Raw genomic sequence first — 20,294 nt, 5'->3', positions numbered from 1 at the left:
ATATGCTTCTTTACTTGTGTTGTATGCTGCCAATAACCAGTGAAAGAAACTGAGTAAACGTCACCAATGGATGCCTGGCTGAGGTGGCCACATCTGACAGAGACAGAATAAAAGAGCAAGTCATCTAAAGTTGGAAGATTTGGAAGGCTGGATGTGCCAAGATAGAAGAAAGGTGTTCTTCCTCAAGCTTATATTGGGCCTCATTAATAATGCAGGTGGCCAAAGACAGGTCAGAGAGGGAGTGGGATAGAGAATTCAAGCGATGGGCAATCTGAAATTTAGGGACACTCCTGTGGAACGAACACAGGTGCTTCTAAAAACAATCACCCAAATTGGATTTGTTTCTTCCAATGCAGAGGAGACCAAATTATGAACACTGACTACATGGGACTAGATTGGAAGAATATAAAGACATAGGAGTGGAATTAAGCCATTTGGCCAATTGATCCTGCCTCACCATTCCAACATGGCTGATTTTCACTCCATTTCAACTCCATTCTCATGCCTTCTCCCCGTAACCATCAATTCCCTTGCTAATCAAGAACTTATCTACTTTCGTCATAAACCCAACCCAATGACAGCCTCCACAGCCATTTATGATAACAGACTGTATAAATTCACCACCCTCTGGGTAGATAAATTCCTCCTCATCTCTGTTCTGAAGTGACAATTTTGTATTCTGACCCTTTCTCCCTGGTCCCAGACTCTCCCACCACAGGAAACATCCTCCCCAACTATCCAAGCATTTCAGTATTCGATAGGTTTCAAAGAGATTCCCCCTCATTCTTCAAAACTCCATCATATACATTTCCAAGAGCCCATCAAATGCTCCCTAATAATAACCCTTTCATTCCAGAGATCATCCAGTGAATCTTCTCTGGACCCTCTCTCCTTCCTCGGATAAGGGGCCCCAAAACTTCTCACAATACTCCAAGTGCAGTCCAACCAATGCCTTATTAAGATTCAACACTGCATCCCTGCTTTTATATGCTATCCCTTTCCAAACAAATGCTAGCAATGGATTTGCCTTCAACTCTACCAGCAAGTTAACCATTGGGAGTATTGCACAAGGACTCCTAAGTCCCTCTGCACCTCTGATTTCTGAATGTTGACCATTTTGAAAATAGCCCACACCTTTATTCCTTCCACCAAAGTGCATGATCATATACTTGTCTACACTGTACTCCATTTGCCAGTTCCTTGCCCAATCTCCTAATCTGTCTAACACAAAAAATGCTGAAGAAACCCAGCAAGTCACACAACATCCATAGAAAGCAAATGTTTATCACCAGAGTTTTGGGCCTGATCCCCATGTATCACCTCCTGTAATGTAGAAGTGTTCCATCACTGCTCATTATCCTCGTCCTTAGGTTCCATGACCTTTTCCATAGTAAATACACATGAGAAATATTCATTTCAGACCTTCCCCATCTCCTGTGACTCTATAAATAAACAATTGTGTTGATCCTTAAGGAGATCTATTCTACCCATAGTTACCCTTTTATTCTTAATGTACCCATAGAGCCTCTTGGAAGTCTCTTTAATCTTGTCTGCCAGTCCTTTTTTTGCCCTACTGATTTCCCTCTTCAGTGTAGTTCCACTCATAACCTCACTGGACAGTTTACTCAAGAATAACTTCCAGAAATACTGCCATGATGTTCAACCTAATCAAAAATGCAAATCCCTTTCCTTCCTCCTCTATCACGTCTGTAACATCTGCTTCCAGAAACATTGAGCTGCCAGCCCTGGCCCTCCCTCAGCCACGGTTCTATAATAGCTACAAATACCAAGTCCCATCTATCAGTCCTTATCCTGCATTTATCTGCTCTACTCATCTGGCATCTTCCATTGAAATCAATGCAGTTCAGTCTATCAGACCCCCTCATTCCCTGACTTGCCCCTGTCTATCCTCTCAACTCAACCACCTAACTTTTACATCAATTTTAGCCCAGTTTTCCCATCATCTACTCTTATGCTTTAGGGTCCACCCTCCATTTTCCCTCCCTCCACCACCAAACCATTTTAAACCCACCCAAGAAGCTCAAGCAACTCTCCATGCCAGGATATTGCTTCCAGTTCAGATGCAATCCATCCCTTTTGAATAAAACCAACCTTTGTTTGAAGACAGCCCAGTGATTTATCCAATTGAAACTCTCTCTACACCTTAGCCACACATTTAACTGTCCTTTCTTTCTATTCCCTGCCCCACTAGTTCATGAGTGATCCTGAGATTACAACCTGAAAAATCTTGTTCTTTTGTAAATAAGACCCTGCACTATCCTTTACATTCCATAAACCAGATTCCTTCCCACACACTTTACATTGTGCTACAAAGGTGTTCTTCAGCAATAAACTTTCAACATGATTCACAGTTTCAGAATTATTCTGCTGACCGCAACTTCAGTAATTGCACACTTACCTCGTTATAAAATGGGCAGTTAGTGGATTTCTGTGTAGATGTATGCTTTTTCTCATCTCCCACTTTCACATAAACGACAGGGTTGATGTTGACACCGACTAACTTTCGGGCCTCAGATATGGTCACTGTAATCTAACGGGAAAGCAAAAGAATCACCAAATATGTCACAGCTTACACGTGCATCCCACCAGTCCGCAGCTGTTCCTTCAGTTTGATTCAGGGAATACTTCTTCAGGATTTTACTGTCCCCCATAGCATCATTCCTAACATGCAAGGCCACAGTGTGAAGCAACCTCTGGTATAAATGCCACAAGACTCGCACCACCAGGTTCAGGAACATTTGCTACCCCTCCACCGTCAGACTCCTAAACCACAGACTCATTTCAGGATTCTTACTTTGCACTTTATTTATTACTGAATATTTATTTTTTCTGAAATCTCCCAGTCAGTTTGTTTACATTCTTTGTTTGATGAAATATCATAATGTCAACTGGAACCAGAACCAAAAAGACCAACAGCAACTAGCACTAAGTTGCAACTGTGGGCACGCAAACACTCACGATTACCATGTAGTTTACTTGGGTCAGGACTTGCTGTCAGGTCTGACATGCTGCAACTCTCAGATCTCCATTTTACATCTTGAATGCAACTAATTATTCTCCTACAACAGGAAGATTTGTATGATATCCAGGGCATATCTGCAATGCTGAGATGGTGCTCACCATCACCACCACCCTCTCCCTCAGGGTTACACTGAGATTTAGGCCTGGATACAATTCAGTTTCCGAGGGAGTTAAATGGCTACACTACAAACAGGTAGAGATTATGATGAAGACAAGTTCCATGTTTTTCACTCATAGAGAAAAAAGTGTGTGAGTGTTAAGCGAAGTTTTTGAGTAAAATGCCTGTTGTGGAAATAATTTTGGTGTATTCAAGCTTGTGAGCTTTGGATATGAAGCCTGTACCAGTGCTCCGAGTGTGAGAGAATGGAGAAACAAAGGTGCATCCTTCTCTGCGCAAACATGGCTGTTCACAGTTACTCCTTAGTGCAAAACAATTTTGTCCAGCCAACCTTGACCCCTCTGTTGATTGGTACTCTAATTTCTAATTAAAACTGGACTGTATCTCTTCATACATTTTTCTGTACATTGTGGACAATGTGGGCAGTGACACACCTGGGGAGGAATTTGACGTGCAAGACACCGAATGAGTGGATGACAGGAAAAGAGATGATCAATGGTTTTGCAACATGGGGGCTATGTTGAAGCAGGTGGGTAAGTAATCTCATTTCCACAGGGATTTTGGAGAGGCCCAGGAAGGCTTCAGTGGGGTCTTTGTCAAGGTCCCAGATTGGAAGGTTAGTCCTCATGGGTTCTATGGATCAATTGGTTTGGGAGCCATAAATTCCCTGTCATTCTGAATTAGGTCCATCTTGTATTGCAGCTGTAAATGAGTTACCTGGAAATGCTGTATTCGAACTGTGTGCACATCTGCTCTGGTGAAAAACCTAGAACGGCTGTGAATAAAAATGAAGAAATATTAAGCCACAGCCAGAGAATGAAAATATAACATAAACAACTGGAACCAACAGTTCAATTGGCACTGAATTTATGAAATCCCCTAATGGGGTTCAAGTTTCCAGGTACATCCTGAATTTCTCCAAAAGCACTAGAGTTGCAGGTATCTCACAGTGGAGCTGGTCAGATTGAACCAATGCAGTTCAGTTCAATTTCAGTAAAAAGAGGCAAAAATAACACTGTCTAGAACTCCACAAAATCATATTTTGACTATTAAATTAGAGATCCAAATGTCACACCAGGACCCGAGTATAAGTGCCCATTATATACAATATATCGGAGACTCCACAGTGACCAATGAACTCTCTAAAACAGAAATCTCAAAGATACTGTTTATTAGTCTCATGAATCCCTCAATTTAAGCAGTGGTTCAGGAGATTCCATTCTTGGAGTACCTAAACATGTAGATTGATATTACAACATCACATGAAAGGTTTCCATAGAAATAAACGTTCTGTCATTGCATAAATGAACAGTCACTGCATTAGAGTAAAATAAGTGCGTGGCTTTGGGCTTGTCACTCACCTTTTCTGTGGTGTGAAAGATATGGAACTGATATCAATTTCAGAAATATCAAAATCATCATCATCTTCATTATCATTACCATTCACCAACTTCTGCCCAAGAGATCGCATCTTTTTATCCAGTTGATTGGCTTTCTCCAGTTCATTAGAGCTGCAGCAGAGAGAAAAAATAAACAGATTCTGACAAAATCTATCTTTTCACTGAAGAATGTTGACTGGGTATTCTAATTAATTTGTGCTAATCTTTATAAAGTTGAAATCTTTAGTTATAAAATATATTTCTTAGTAAAATTAGGTTTAGAGTTAAAATATTGTATATGTATTTTAGTAAATTAGTTGTGGGCTGATACAAGGTCACACACAGGTCACAGCACAATTACAGAGAATCATTGTGCTCAGAGAGAGACAGTTCATTCTCAGAGTTCACGCATCTGGGAAGCAGGCCATAATGGAATGACGTGTTCTAAATTGAAACTGTGTGGTTTCTTAAAAGCATTTTTTGTTGGTATCTGAAACATTATGATGACATATGGCAGACTTCATGGAATCATAAAACTACTTAAGCCTCTTGAAACATGGTGAGGTCAAATGTTGTTATGGATGCAAGTGGTTTGGAAAAGGCAAGAGGTTTGCTGAAATGAAATGAAAACTGTGTGATGTCACATCACATGATGTTAGAGAACTCGATACTGAAGACAGAGAGACATTTGGAATCAGAAGAGGACTGAAGACTGAAGAGACTGATGAAACACTTGACCTCCTGGAAAGACAGGATTATTGTATTATCCTTATTATAGGAGATACATAACATAAGTGGTTTTTAAATAAGCAAGACCATCTCCGACTACCTTTTAAGAAAAGAGAGGCAGCCTCATTTGTGCCCAGAAGATGATCACTCTTGTTGAAGAAATAACTTATCATGAAATCACAGTTCTGCAACTTTAACAAGGGGAAAACATGTGAAAACACTCATGAAGAATATCTCTCTGAAAGGCAGCTCATCAAGAGACTTGTGAGTTTAAAGAGATCTGGAGATATAATGTTGAAAAGTGTTTCATAATTACGTCTAAACCACAATTTAAAAAGATCCTGAAGTTCAACAAGAAATTTGGAATTGGAGTTTAAACTGAAATAGTTTTGGACTTTAACACACACACACACTTACATTTGTGCAGAGTAGAGTTAAATTTAGTTACATTTAGAGATAAGTAAGAAATGTTATATTATTAATAGTTTAATAAGAACTATTATTTTGAATTTACCATTGTCTGGTGAATTATTCATTGCTGTTCCTTTGTTAGTACTAATAAAGTTTGTTAGTTCGTAACAGTGTGCAGAGCTGAATAAAGCTGGAAATCTACAGATTAGTGTCCCTGAAAATGACTTCAGTCACCACTCAAAGCACAAATGCAGAGATGTTAAACTCATTCACTAATTAAAATTAATGTAGAAATATTAAAGTTCAACAAAATTGCTTGGATTATCGAATAAGTAACACACAGTGGATTACCACCAGTAACCTTGAAGAAACACTCTCAATGCCACAACAAGAAGCTAATGACAGATGACAGGTTCAGGTTTCGGGAGCAATAAACACTCTGCTGGAAGAATTTGGTAGGTCGAGCAGCATCAATGGGGGAAAAGAATGGCCAGAGTATTTGGCTGGAACCTCCATCAAGACTGAGGTAGTAGTTGCTGCCTCACCTCTCCAGTGACCCGTTCAATTGATTCCTCTGGTGACATCTGCATGTTTTCACATCCATGCAACATCATAGTACATCTCTCCTGCATTCTCTCCAGCACAATTACGTCCTTTCCATAAGATCATTTCTTATCCTTCAAACTCCAAAGAAGATCAATCTAATTTCTTTAACGAGTGACTGATGATGGGACAGCCCTCTAACCCCAGAAATTAGCCTCAAGCATCTTGACTGGACCGCCTCCAATGCTGGCATCTCCTTTCTTAAATGTATGGATCAAAAGTGCACACAGTATTCTAGGTGTGTCCTCAGCAATTACCTCGAACAAATGTTATAATATTTCAAAACTCCAAACTTCTTCCAATAAAAGTCTGTTCCATTTGCATTCCTGACCACTTCTTGTCTCTGCCGACTAACTTTTTTGCACAAGAATGCCTCAATCAATCCATACTTCACTCATCCACAATTTTCCTCCATTTAGATAGTAGTCTGCCCTTTAGAGCCCTCTCCCTGAAGTGCATGACCTCGCACCTCCCACGTTATACTCTATTTATCAAGTTTTCACCATTCGCTCAACTTATCTACATCCAGTTGCAGAGTCAACACATCCACATCGCATCCAGTCACCTCAGATCATCGATACTACTGGATACCTTACACTTTGCCTCCTCCTCCAGGTCATTAATAACATTATAAATTATTAAAAATGAAGCAGGAGTAGGGCTTTGTGGGCTGATCAGCCTGTCCCGTGCTGTAATGTTCTCTGCAAATGGAGCAGGAGTTGGCCAATATGGCTCATTGATCAAACTGAGGGCCAAGAGCCAATACGTGGGGCACCAGTAAATACACCTTCACAGTTTGAAAAAGACCAGTTATTCTAACTCTTTGTCCTCCAAGCAATAACCAATCTTCAATCCATGATAACACAACAACCCTCATAGCATAAACTCTTCACTCGTGCACCAGCCCTCAAGTGGCAACTTGAAAATCTTTTGAAAATCCAAATACATACATCCACAGATTATTGTGTCCTCAAAGAACTCGGGCATATATGATGTTAACTTGGTTTAAATCCATGATTCTTCATCTGAATGCACTATTTTTCATTTGTTCTTGCACTAAATGTGCACTAAGCCTGTGAGCTCTCCCATATCCATCAATGTAGGCTTCTCGCTCAACATCTTTGGGAATTTTATTTTAACTATTGATTGCAATTATGCTTTGCCAACACATTCTGGTTGTCAGTGTGAAATATGTATTTATTTTATGTGATTTATGAGACCCAGGGCCCAGGAAACAGAGAGTCAGACAGTGCATAAACATGCAACACACTTCATAAAATTTATGATGTTATCACATATATTTCCATTCACTACAAACATAAAGGAATTAGAACAGTACACCACAGTACAGGCCCTTTTGCCCACAATGTTGTGCTAACCCACATAAACCTATTCCATGATCAACCTAACCCTTCCCTCTATCATAGTCCAAAATCCCCTAATTTTTCTTACATCATGCACCTATCGAAAAATCTTTCATATGTCTCCACTACTCCCGGCAGTCCGTTCCAGATACCCTCCATTTTTAAAAAATTTAGACATACACTAACAGGATCTTCCAATCCACAAGCCCATGCCACCCAATTACACCAATTAACCTACAAACCCTATATGTTTTTGGAGGGTGGGAGGGAACTGGAGCACCCAGAGGAAACCCATGCAGACATGGGGAGAAGGTACAAACTCCTTACAGATAGTGATGGATTCGAACCCAGGTTGCTGGCGCTGTAATGGCATTGCGCTAACCACTACGCTAACTAAAATCTACCTCTGACATCTCCCTTATTCTTCCTTCCACTCACCTTAAACAGATGCCCTCTGGTATTGGCCATTGCCACCTTGGGGAAAAGGTGCTGGCTGTCCATCCGATCTATTCCCCTCATAATCTTACATGCCTCTATGCAGTCACCTCTCATCCTCTGTTGCTCCAAAGAAAGAAATCCTAACTCCCACAACCTTTCCTCATATGAGATATTCTCAAATCCAGGCAGCATCCTGGTAAATCTCAAATGCACTCTCTTTAAAGCTTCCACATCCTTTATATTATGAGGTGACCAGAACTCAGCATAATACTCTAAATGTGGTCCAACCAGAGACTACTTTGCAGCTCTTGAACTTAATCCCCTGACATAAGAAGGCCAGCACATTATATGCTTTCTTTAACCACCCGATCGACGTGCAGCAACTTTGAAGGATCTGTGGACATGGACTCTAAGATCTTTCTGTTCCTCCACACTGTTAAAAATTTTTGCCCTTAACTATGTACTCTGTCTTCAAGTGCGATCTCCCAAAGTGCTTCACTTCACACTTTTCCATTCTGAACGCCATCTGAAACCTCTCAGCATCCTGTGTGTATTCCATTGTAGTTTGCAACAACCTTCTGTACTAACCACAACACCCCCAACCTTTGTCATCTGCAAACTTACTAACCAATCCTTCCACTTCCTTATCCAAGGGTGGCACGGTTAGCTGTTACAGCACCAACGATCGGGACCCGGGTATGAATCCCACGCTGTCTGTATGTTCTTCCTGTGTCTGTGTGGGCTTCCTCGAGGTGCTCCAGTTTCCACCCACCATTCAAAATGTACCAGGGGTTGTAGGTCAATTGGGTGTAATTGGGCAGCACAAACTCGTGGGCTGAAAAGGGCCTGTTACCATGCTGTATGTACGTCTAAATTTAAATTTAAAATCATTTATAAAGATCACAAAGAGCAATGGTCCCACAACAAATCCCTGTGGAACACCACTAGTCACCAACCTCCAGAGAATACACTCCATCTACTACCACCCTCTGTCTTCTGTGGGCAAGCCAATTCTGAATCCACATAGCATGGATCCACACCTCATGGCTTTCTGTATGAGCTTACCATGGAGAACCTTGTCAAACACATGACTAAAATCCACGTTCAGTATATCCACCACTCTATCTTCAATCTCTTTTGTCACCTTCTTGGAAAAACTCAAAAGGCTCATGAGACACAACCTGCCCTTCAAAAAGTCATGTGGACCCCCCTGAGAAGACTACTCTTCTCCAAATACTTGTAAATCCTGTCACGAAGAATCCTCTCCAATAGTTTTCCCACCTTTGACACAAGACTCACTGGTCCATACTTACCAGGATTATCCCTATTACCTTTCTGGAAAAAGAATCAACTTTTGACATCCTCCAATGCACTTAGACCACTCCTGTGGCCAGTGAGAATACAAAGTTCTTCGTCAAAGACGAAACAATCACTTCCCTCACTTTGGGTGTATCTGATTCTTGACCCTGACATGCTCCAGCACCTTAACCCATTCTACACTGACCTGCATTTATCAAGCTCTCTCTCGCAGGCCAACACTGAAGCAAAGTATTCACTGAAGACCTCCTCCACTTCCAGACAGTCTTTTCTCCTTTTGTCCTTCAGTGGTCATACCCTCACTCTGGACAAACTTCTTTTCTTCATGTATGTGTAGAGCATATTTCTTTAATCCTACTCGCTGAGGCATTCTCTTAACCCCCCCACTTCTAGTTTGCCAAAGTCCCCTCTTGAATTACTTCCTGACTACTTTATAAATCTCAACGCCTCTATCTTTTTTCTTCCCAAACCAAATGTATGCTCCCTTCTTCCTTCTGACTAAATGTTCCGCCTCTCTTGTTCACCATGGCTCCTTTAGCCTACCATTCTTTCCTTTTCTCAGTGGGACAAATCTAATCCACACCCCATGGAAGTGGTTCCAAAACAACCTCTACGTTTTTGTTGTACGTTTCCCCCAAGTGCATCTGTTCACAATTAATACTCCCAATTAATACTCTCTAATATCATGTAATTTGTCCTTTCTCAGTTAAATACTTCCCCATACCATCTGCTCCTGTCTTTGTCCATCCAAACAAAATCATTTTTTCCAGCAGTAGGCATGTTGTTGAACAACAATTTAATACTCCATTAAAAAGCCAGGTCCATTTCATTCAACAACAATGTCCAGTTGTGGAGCACAATTAAAGTAGCAAAATATCCTGAGGAGCGTTCCAAATGCATTATCAAACTCCACACCACCCCCCACACTGGGTTACTTCGAGGTACAAATCCAAAGCTTGGTCAAGAGTTAGTTTAAGGCCTGCTTCAGAGGAATAGAGGAGATGGTGAAATAGAATGGATAGAATCCAAGAATTACTCTGCTGCCAGTTGAAGCTGACAATTGGAGGATTCCAGGATTCTCAAGGAGGCAGGTTTAAGGCACCACACACTCCAGGGTTATAAGACTGGATAAAATGACAAAACTAGGGAGATGCAACATGTAATAGCTTAAAAACAAGGATGGGAATTTTAAATGAAGGGGCTGCTTATCAAGGAAATAAAGCAGTCACACAGAGATCTTAGGTGGAAAGGATTTCATGTAGATGTGTACCGTTGAGCAACATTTTGAATTATTTCATGTTTCTGGAATGTAAAACAGTGAAGGATAGTCCACAGTGCATCAGGAAAGACAAATCTAAAGTTAACCAAGAAACAGACAAGGATTTCAGTAACAGATGAGCAGAGGGAGGAGCAGAGCAACTTCACAGGTGCAGTAAAAGGACATCTGATTGTGGTATCAACGTAGAGCCTGATGCTGAACGCCGGGTCAAATACTGCACAAAGTTGAGGCAGTCTCAGCCCATCCAAATCATCAAGATGTAATCTTTCCCATGTTTTTATTATTTTAACTGGTTTCCAAAGGTTAGCTTTACTGAAAAACCATATAACACAGCCAAGCAATTAGCATATTAAAAATGACAGTAGGATGTTGATAAAGATTTGCAGGCAGGAAGGACATTGCATAAATATAGAACTTGTTGCCCAATTTATTTGAAAATGTTTTTAAAATATTCTGGAGTGACAACTACAAAAATCTTGACTCGCCCTTCCATTCTGCAGCTAAATGAAACAACTTAACCTCAAATGCAATGAGGCTACTGCTGATATTTTAATGAAGGGTGCACAAAAGACAAAGGAGGAAAAACCCAACACCCAACCCCAACCAACCAATTTTCCCCTGCAACCGCTGCAACCGTGTCTGCCTGTCCCGCATCAGACTTGTCAGCCACAATCGAGCCTGCAGCTGACGTGAACTTTTACCCCCTCCATAAATCTTCATCCGCGAAGCCAAGCCAAAGAAGACAGGCTGTAAGCAGCAGATGAACACCCCCCCACCCCCACCCTGTAGTGTTCCTCTGTTTCAATGGAGGAGTAACAAACCAATGAAAGGATTATTGGGAAATAATGCAACAAATTAAAGGATTTCTTACCTTCTAAAGTGGACATTTTCGATGATCAGATCGTTACTGCAAAGAGACAAAAATGAAAGAAGTTTACATTTTAATGAAGCTATAATAATCAAGCAGTAAATAACTATTTGTTGCAACAACCTGGGGCTCTCAATGCTGATTGACATCCAGTACATCCACCAAGAGGGGTGTGAACCATGGATAGATGGTACAGAAGCACAGAAACAGGCCTTTTGATCCATCTAGCCTGTACCAAACTATTTATTCTACCAAATCCCATCATGCTGTTACCTCTTCCACTGGCAATTTATTCCATACTGTCACCAACCTCTGAGTGAAGAAATTCGCCCTAATGTTCCCTTTAAAATTTTCACCTTTCACCCTTAACCCATGCCCTCTAATTCTTGTCTTACCCAACCACAGTGGATAGTGCATTCAGCCTACTTATTCCCATTATAATCTTTCAAATCTTCCCTCATTCTCAGTCACTCTAGGGAAAAAACTCTTTATCTATTTATCTTTCCTTATTATTCAGGTCCTCAAGTCACAGTATCATCCTTATAAACCTTCTCTGCACTCTTTCAATCTTCTTGACACATTTCCTGTAGGTAATATTCCAAATATGGCTCATCAATGTTTTGTACAACTTTAACATAACATCCCAACTCCTGTACTCAATGCTTTGATTTAAGAAGGCTGATTTTCTTATGTTACGATGCGATCTACTGGTGATGCCACTTTCAAGGAATTATGTATCTGTTTTCCCAGATCCCTCTGTTCTATTGTATATGCTTACAGTACACCATTATTCCTGGCAGCCCATTCCAGGCACCCATCACTCTCTGTGTAAAAAAATGTCCCACCATCTACTTTAAATACCCCCACCTGAAAAGGACCCCCTTTACCTTGGTCACAAGCTGTGCTCACTGCTACCTTAGGGCAGAAGGTACAGAAACCTGAAGACCAGTAATTTGACATTCAAGAACGGTTTCTTTTCTGCAGCTATCAGACCCTTAAACTTCCCTTTGTTACCACAAAGGGACTGTCTGCACTTGGATATTTATTACTTCTCTCCTTTTTGTATTTATTGTCCCTTTTTAATTGAGTTAAGTATACTCTTGTTTTTTCAGGTTTTTTTTTAAACAAAGTACCCATTCAATTGCAGAAGGAAAGAATGTTATTACATATTTACATTGTTTAATGTACATGGCAATAAATTTATATTATATTGTAAATACATGTTCTCTTGTGTATGATGCTCTTCCCCTGGGATGAAAATTCTGAATGTCTAACCTATCAATGCCTCTCATCATTCCATAAACTTATATCAGGTCTCATCAGTCTCCGATGTTCCATAGAAAACAAACAAAGTTGTCCAATCTCTCCCCATAGCCCATACCTTCTAATATAGGCAATATCCTTGTAAATCTCTCTGTACCCTTTCTAAAACCTCCACATCCTTTCTGTAATGGGGGGACCAGAATAGCACACGATCTTCCATGTGTGGCATGACCAAAGTTTTATATGACTTCCTTACTTTTATACTCAGTATCCTACCCAGTAAAGGCAAGCATACTGTACATCTTTTCTACCATCTTGTCTACATTGTGGCCACTTTCAAGGGTCTATGCATCTGAACCCCCAGATATTTCTGATCATCAATGCTTTTAAGAGTCTTGTCATTAACTGCACATGTTCCTTTGACATTTGACCTTCCAAAGTGCAACAGCCCCACTTGTCCAGATTAAACTCCATCTGCCATTTCTCTGCCCACATCTGTGACTGATCTAAATCCTGATGTATTCTTTGATAGCCTTCTACACTGTCTACAACTTCAATCTTAAGTGTCACCTGCAAACTTGCTAACTCGTCCATCTACATTTCATATAAATCACTAACAACAGTTGTTCTAACATCATTCCTCATGGATCATCACTGATCATGGGACATCTTTTTACCACAAAACTATCTTCTGTGGGTCAACCAAATTTGAATTCAAACTATCAATTCAATATTTCAGGTTCCTTTATTGTCATGCAATAAAACAGATGTAATATTACACGAAATTGCATGTAGTTCTGCCATTAGGCATACAAAGATTCACCATCATCAGAAATTGCCCTTACAGTCAGAAAAAAAGCTAATGGAATCCCCCCAGAGTCACTAAGTGTCCGTGGATTCACCTCCAGTCCTCTCGCAGCCTCTGCAGCTGCACAGACTATTGGCATCTCAAGCTCCAGATCTGAACCTCTGACACGTTCACGATGCCTTCAGTGCCACTCCTGTCATCGGCACCCTCTCGCATCCCAGTCAGTCTCAAGCCAGTCTGCATCCTGGTGTGAGTCCTTTAATCAAGATCACCAGCAGCCTGCATGGTTTCCTCACCTCGACTTGGCAAAAGCCCGCCACTTATGTGCTCTTCAGCCGCAGAGCCCCTCACTGGTCCGCCGCCATAGGCACCGCCCCGTGGGTTGTCTCCTCTGCTTCTCCTCAAACAAGGGGTGGTCTCATCATTTTCTGGTGTCCTGCACCAGTCCTCTGCTTCCCTGGAGTCTGCAACCCCTCGTGGCTTTTGCTAGCACAGGCGCCGTCACCTTGGGCCCAGACCTCACGGATGTAGAATTTTAAAATAAATCACCGTCAGCTCCTTTAACGGGTCATTTAAAGGCTGTGCGGAGCCATCGGTAGTTGGACTGAGCAGTAGAACCCTGCGGGAGCACTGTGTCCCGGCTCTCTGCTCTCCCCAGCTCTGCACCAGCAGCAATGCTGCTGTTACAGCAGCTCTAGCAGTGCTGCCACTTTTTTTTAATGACTTGTGGTAAAAGGTCTCACACCAGGCTGTGTACTGCTGGAGACTGGCTCAAGACTGGCTGAAGGGATACCAGGTATTGGAACTGGGAAGCGAGAAGGAGCCGAGGGCAGGAAGGCTTCGTGATCTTGTTGGAGGTTTGGATCTGGGGCTCAGGTTGCCAATGGTTTGGACTGAAGTCTGTGTGGCTGCAGAGTCTGTGTGAACACTCCTAAATGCAATTTTATAATATTATGTCTGTTTTATTATATGACAATAAAAGATTCTTAACGTAGGTGTATAACATAACAATTACAGCACGGAAACAGGCCATTAGGCCCTTCTAGTCCGCACCGAACCAAACACCCCTCTCTAGTCCCACCTCCCTGCACAATGCCCCTAACCCTCCATCTTCTTCTCATCCATAGACCTGTCCAACCTTTTCTTAAATAATACAATTGACTCCGCCGCCACTATTTCTCCCGGAAGCTCATTCCACACGGCTACCACTCTCTGAGTAAAGAAGTTCCCCCTCATGTTACCTCTAAACCTCTGCCCCTTAATTCTTAACTCATGTCCTCTTGTTTTAATCTTTCCTCCTCTTAACGGAAATAGTCTATCCACATCCACTCTGTCTATCCCTTTCATAATCTTAAATACTTCTATCAAATCCCCTCTCAACCTTCTACACTCCAAAGAATAAAGACCTAATCTATTTCTTGGAAGTTTTGGAGCAAGGTTAAGATTTATTTTGTGAGCTTTTCAGCAAATACATCCAAACAAAATACAGCAGAATATAACACAGAACAGACAGCGGAGTTGCTAATATTCAACATTTTTAAACCAGTTAATTCACTGACCTGTCACTTGCATCAATTACAAAGTCATTTTCTGTCCACGTTCCCACAGCTCCTTCAACCGGATGGTATCGGATCTCCAAGTCCACCAATATCTGAAACCAGACCACACTTTATTTGGTGACAATCCTATCAGCTAGATCAACTTAACTTAGCATCAGGTGGTGAATGTCAGTTGTAGAGCACAGGAATAGGCCCAATGGCCCAGCATATCCATGCCGACCTTTATGTCCATCTACACAAATGTCTGTATCCCTGGATGTCAAGCCTATTTAAGTGCCTGTCTGAAAAGATCTGAGACATGATGATTGAACCTGATTTCATCATCTCCTTTGACAGCAAATCCAGATATCAACCATCTACTGTGTAAAAAACATACTTTCCCCTCAAATTCCTTTTAAGGGTCCATCTTAACCTAGGCTCTCTTATTTTTACCATAAGAAAAAGATTAGTAAAGCCTTTGACAAGGCCCTGCATGATCGGCTGGTCAAATACACAAGAACCAGTATGAGTAATAAAATGGATAGGAAGCAGAGAGTGGTAGGAGAGGGTGCAGGGTCCCATGTTTTTTGTCACAGTATGTTGGAATACACTTGAGAAGAAAATCAAGCAGACGTTAAATAGCTTTAGCAGACAAGATAAAGGAAAATCCCAAGATATTTCAGATGTATAAATAAAGCATGGAGCGTACAGGTCTCCAAAGAATCAACAGGGTCACCTATGAATGGAGGCACAGGAAAGACAAAAACACACAGAAATTCTGGAAGATCTCAACTGGCCTCGCAGCATCCATTGGAGGTAAAGATATATTACCAACATTTTGGGCCTGAGCACTTCTTCAAGGTACAGTATAAACAAGGAACAGGAAGGCAGACCAACAAAAGGTGTTAATTGGATCTGATAAAAGGTGAAAAATGATTTTGGTTCTGTGAAAGAGAGAAAAGGGAAGAGAGCGAGAGGGAGAGAGAGAGAGAGAGAGAGAGAGAGAGCACACTGGGGGCAAGGTTTTAAATTAATACATTATCTGCATTTACTGTAGAGAAGGTAATGGACCCTGTAGAATTGTGACAAACTTAGAGTGATGCCTTTGACCAAAAGAGGTGCAAGCAGTCTTAAAGCATATTAAGGATGAATAAATTCAGAGGATCAAATTATATGGGATCCAGGGTGAGATGGATACAAAAGTGGCTTGATGGCAGGAGTTAGAGGGTGGAAGTGGAATGTTTTTATTCAAATTGGAGTCCCATAAACCAGTGATGGGCTACAGGAATTGATGCTGGGCTCCCTGTTGTTTATCATCTACATCACTGAAGGATGACCATTGGAAGAGTTGTGAGCTCACTCCATTATAGGCGTCAATGGCGCTGAGGTGAAGATAGTAGACAGCTTTACTTCTTAAGGTGGAAACATCTCCAATGACCTCTCCTGGTTCAACGTACCAAAGTGCAAAATCTTGCACTTGTCTGCATTAAATTCCATTTGCCTTTCCTTGACCTGCTTTCCCAGTTCATCTTGATTCTGATGTAATTGTAGGTAATCTTCTTGGTGGTCCACTATATCATCAATTTTGATGCATTTGCAAATGTACTGACTACTGTACAATGAAGCATGCGGTGCTACATTTAGGTAAATTGAAACAGGCCAAGACTACTATTAACAGCAGTGGCCTAAACAGAGTTATGGGACCTTGGGATGGAGGTACATAGCTCTTGAAAGATGGCAGGAGAGTAGACAGTAGTAGACTGGCATTTAGGATACTTGCCTACATTGGTCAGGTGATTAAATACAATTAAATATTTACGAGACTTTTTTTATTACACAGAGAATGATAGATGACAGGAACAGATGCATGGGGTAGTGACAGAAGCAGGTACACTGAAGATGATTTGGACAGACAATTGAACCAGTGAGATACCACACTGCATAAATGTGAGTGGTTTAGATTGATATTATGGTCTGTTCAAACATGATGAGCCAAGGACTGGTGCTGTACTATTTGATGTTAAATTCAAGCAGTTTGCACTTACAATAAACTGCTTCCAAAAAAATGGCTTAAAATACCCCAAGAGCAGTCTAAATTGTATAACCTGAAATACCTTTCAAGAATTTTTTAAATTGTAACACTCAGAAATACAAGGGTCCTAGAAGCAACAGTACGTACGGTCCTACATTTGCCAACATCAACAAGTCTCTTATGGTTTTTAGAGTGCAGGCATGTAACGGCACAATCAAGGAATTTTGCCACTACACAAGTAGTCTAAAAAGGAATGCGCAGGAAATTTGAGTCAATTCCTGCACCGCCATTTATCCTGAAGGACCCCAAGAACTTTTTGGAGGAAGCCTGCAGTGTAAATCATACCAGAAAAATTTGTTGTCAGTCATTCACTCTACTGCACATCCAATCATTGGAACTATGCACTCAGGTACTTGCAGTCTAAAAAGGCACCCAGCAGTAATTATGTTAATTTTTTTTCAGCGGTTTTCCCGACATTGCAGTCAAAATCCAAAGGAATTTTCTTTCATGACTTTCAGGGGCGTCAACGGTGAAAGAATGTGGGAGTGAGCAACCAAAAGCCCAGATCAAGGAGAGCTGTATTTTAAAAGAATGTCATAGCAACAGGCTGACAGATGAATGCACTTCCTCATTATTGGCTGACCTTTCTATTTGCAAGTCAAACAGGTTAAGTGTGTTTGATACTTCTAGCAGTCCTGATGGCTTTTATTGAGTTCAAGCCACCAGCAGTCCAGAATGGTGACCACTCCATCTGCTTTATTCCAAGTTAATTAGGGATTTTTGTCTGTCAGAATATTGCAGTAGGGCTTTCAAACCAAAATTGTTGGGTTTGTTAAGAATGGAATGTGTGCTGGAAGCAGGCAGAAACTTTCATTCACTGAAACAATGCCCACGTTCGTGAGATAGGTAGAAATGCATCCCGTTAAAAAGCATCAGAATGTTTTTCTGCTCTCGATCTCAGGCATGCTACCGCTGAAAGGAGGAACAACTTCGCAATCTTCAACTCTTCCTCTGCTCATTACAATCAGTGATCATTTGAATTGGGAAGAAGAACAGTACTCACATCTGTAAGAGAATTTTTTTTGTTGACCAGAACTTCTTTGAGAACCAAGCAGCCAGTTTTGGTCACCTGTTGAAGACTGATCTGCATGTGACCTAGCAACCTAAAAAAAAAGGAATTTCTTTGTTAATGAGTTTGCCTTCTCACCTCATTTAGAATTTATGGACTTTAAACACAACACTTGATGGCAGAAAGATGCACATCCCAGTAGTTCACTGGCGGTTATTTTGGAGGACATGCAGTAACCTTTCTGCCTGAAGCGGCAAATCATCCTGATCAATGCGGAAGGACGGAATGAAAGAAGCCAATGGGCACAAGACTCCAAAATCAGGGGACTGGGCAAATCTTAATGGAGGCATTGCACACAGAACATAGGCTCCAGCTTGTTTCCACTTTCAACAAATATTGAAGGAATGTTCAAATTCTCTTAGAGCATAGAACATACAGGCCCTTCGGCCCACAATGTTGTGCCGACCCATATGTTCCTAGCAAAAAAATACTAAACCCTTCTACCTCATAACCCTCTATTTTCCTTTTGTCCATGCGCCTGTCGAAGAGTCTCTTAAATGCCCCCAATGTATCAGCCACCATCACCACCCCTGGCAAGGCATTCCAGGCACCCACAACTCTGTGTAAAAAAAAAACTTACTCCTGATGCTTCCCTCAACCTTCCTCCCTTCACTCTGTCCTTTCTTTTGTGGACAAGAAATTATGAAATGCAGTTGACTGCTTTAAATTTTCTCATTGAATTATCAGATAATTGGAATATTTTCAGTTCAGTCCTGCTGTTTACCTGAAGCTTAATTTAAACTCTGCTCGTCTTTTCAGCAGGCAGAAGTTGAAGTATATCATATTCAATACATTGCATTATTACATGAAAAAGAAAGGAACCTTTGAACATTTTCAAGCAGAGTTTTACCAAGGTTAATCAATGAATCACAAGTCAATTGCAAACTGGTGGAGAGGGAAATTCCATCACTGCTTGAGATGAAGTCAGCAAACAGCAACACCATTCTGTCACACCAACACCCACCATGGAATAGACTCCAGGCTTCTCAAACCTGAAACATCACTCAGTAGCAGCATTCACCCCCCTCCCCCCCCCCAGGATGAACAGAGCAACCTCCTACCAGATCCCACTGCAAACTCTCTAAACGAATCCTGCCCTTTGAACTTCTCCCACACTGCTCTCATTCCGAACCCCTGATCAGAATAACTCACCCCTCACAATGCACGCTATCTTCACAAATTCACTTTCTCATCCAATCAAAATAAAACTTTCTTTCACCTGCTTTCTTCCCTTCCCTGCCACCAATCACCACACCCCTTCATGGGATCTCCCATTTAATTCCCTGATCAAACCACCGGTCCCTGCTCAGGAAGGCACTCACGTGACCCAGACTGTGAGATCACCTCTGTCGATGGTGCTCCATATTTAACGTACTGGACTCTACAATAAACTCTAAGCCACAAGCTGTGATTGGCTGGGAGAATTAGAGAAAGAGCTGATGTACGTACCGATTACTGAAAAACTTGCTGTGATTATAAACTTTAATCTCCAACATCTCTTCCGTGATGTCTCTTCCATAATGAGGCCAGCGGAACTCCTGCAATAGAAAATCATTCCTGTTTATTTCAAACAATTTGAAATTCTGCACAACAATTGGAGATGTTATTTGAAATTTCAGCTGTTTCAAATGTGAATGAACCCCCCACCAACCCTGTTCACGTTTTCTCTTTCCTTAGTCCAAGATATCTTGATGTGTGCTTACTTTACCTGAGCTCTAGGCCTAACCTCGAGGTACTAAATCATGATTTGCATTCGGCTAAATTTTTATTTTCCTCGTGTTCTGGTTGTTGTGTTAAATTCCAGTTTTGTCCATCCGTCTTTGTCAAGTCAAGTTCATGGTAATCTGATTGCACAAGTACAACCAATGAAACAGCATTCTCCGGTTCTCAGTGCAAAACACGCAGACACACAACCAGACGTAACACATATACAGACAAACAATACACATGTGGGACAAGTGTTCATCTATACAAAT

The 20,294-nt window shown here is 41.2% G+C and overlaps 1 protein-coding gene across 2 annotated transcripts in view; it reads right to left on the bottom strand.

The window, feature by feature from the left end:
• Positions 1–20,294, bottom strand: part of fer1l4 (fer-1 like family member 4) — a 139,241-nt gene that overhangs the window by 104,068 nt on the left and 14,879 nt on the right. For both annotated transcript variants that reach the window (XR_011339998.1, XM_069884593.1), the window contains exons 3-9: positions 19,768–19,856; positions 18,253–18,352; positions 15,179–15,270; positions 11,552–11,587; positions 4,522–4,671; positions 3,878–3,935; positions 2,420–2,551 (exon numbers count right to left, since the gene is read on the bottom strand). Coding sequence is in view for 1 of the 2 variants with exons in the window: in XM_069884593.1 (XP_069740694.1) it covers positions 2,420–2,551; positions 3,878–3,935; positions 4,522–4,671; positions 11,552–11,587; positions 15,179–15,270; positions 18,253–18,352; positions 19,768–19,856 (657 nt within the window). In the remaining variant the exon portion in view is untranslated. The remainder of the gene's footprint in view (positions 1–2,419; positions 2,552–3,877; positions 3,936–4,521; positions 4,672–11,551; positions 11,588–15,178; positions 15,271–18,252; positions 18,353–19,767; positions 19,857–20,294) is intronic.

This window comes from Narcine bancroftii, chromosome 6 (genome assembly GCF_036971445.1).
Source record: "Narcine bancroftii isolate sNarBan1 chromosome 6, sNarBan1.hap1, whole genome shotgun sequence".
In the NCBI taxonomy this organism is placed as follows: domain Eukaryota; kingdom Metazoa; phylum Chordata; class Chondrichthyes; order Torpediniformes; family Narcinidae; genus Narcine; species Narcine bancroftii.
This window is presented reverse-complemented; position numbering and strand designations above follow the sequence as displayed.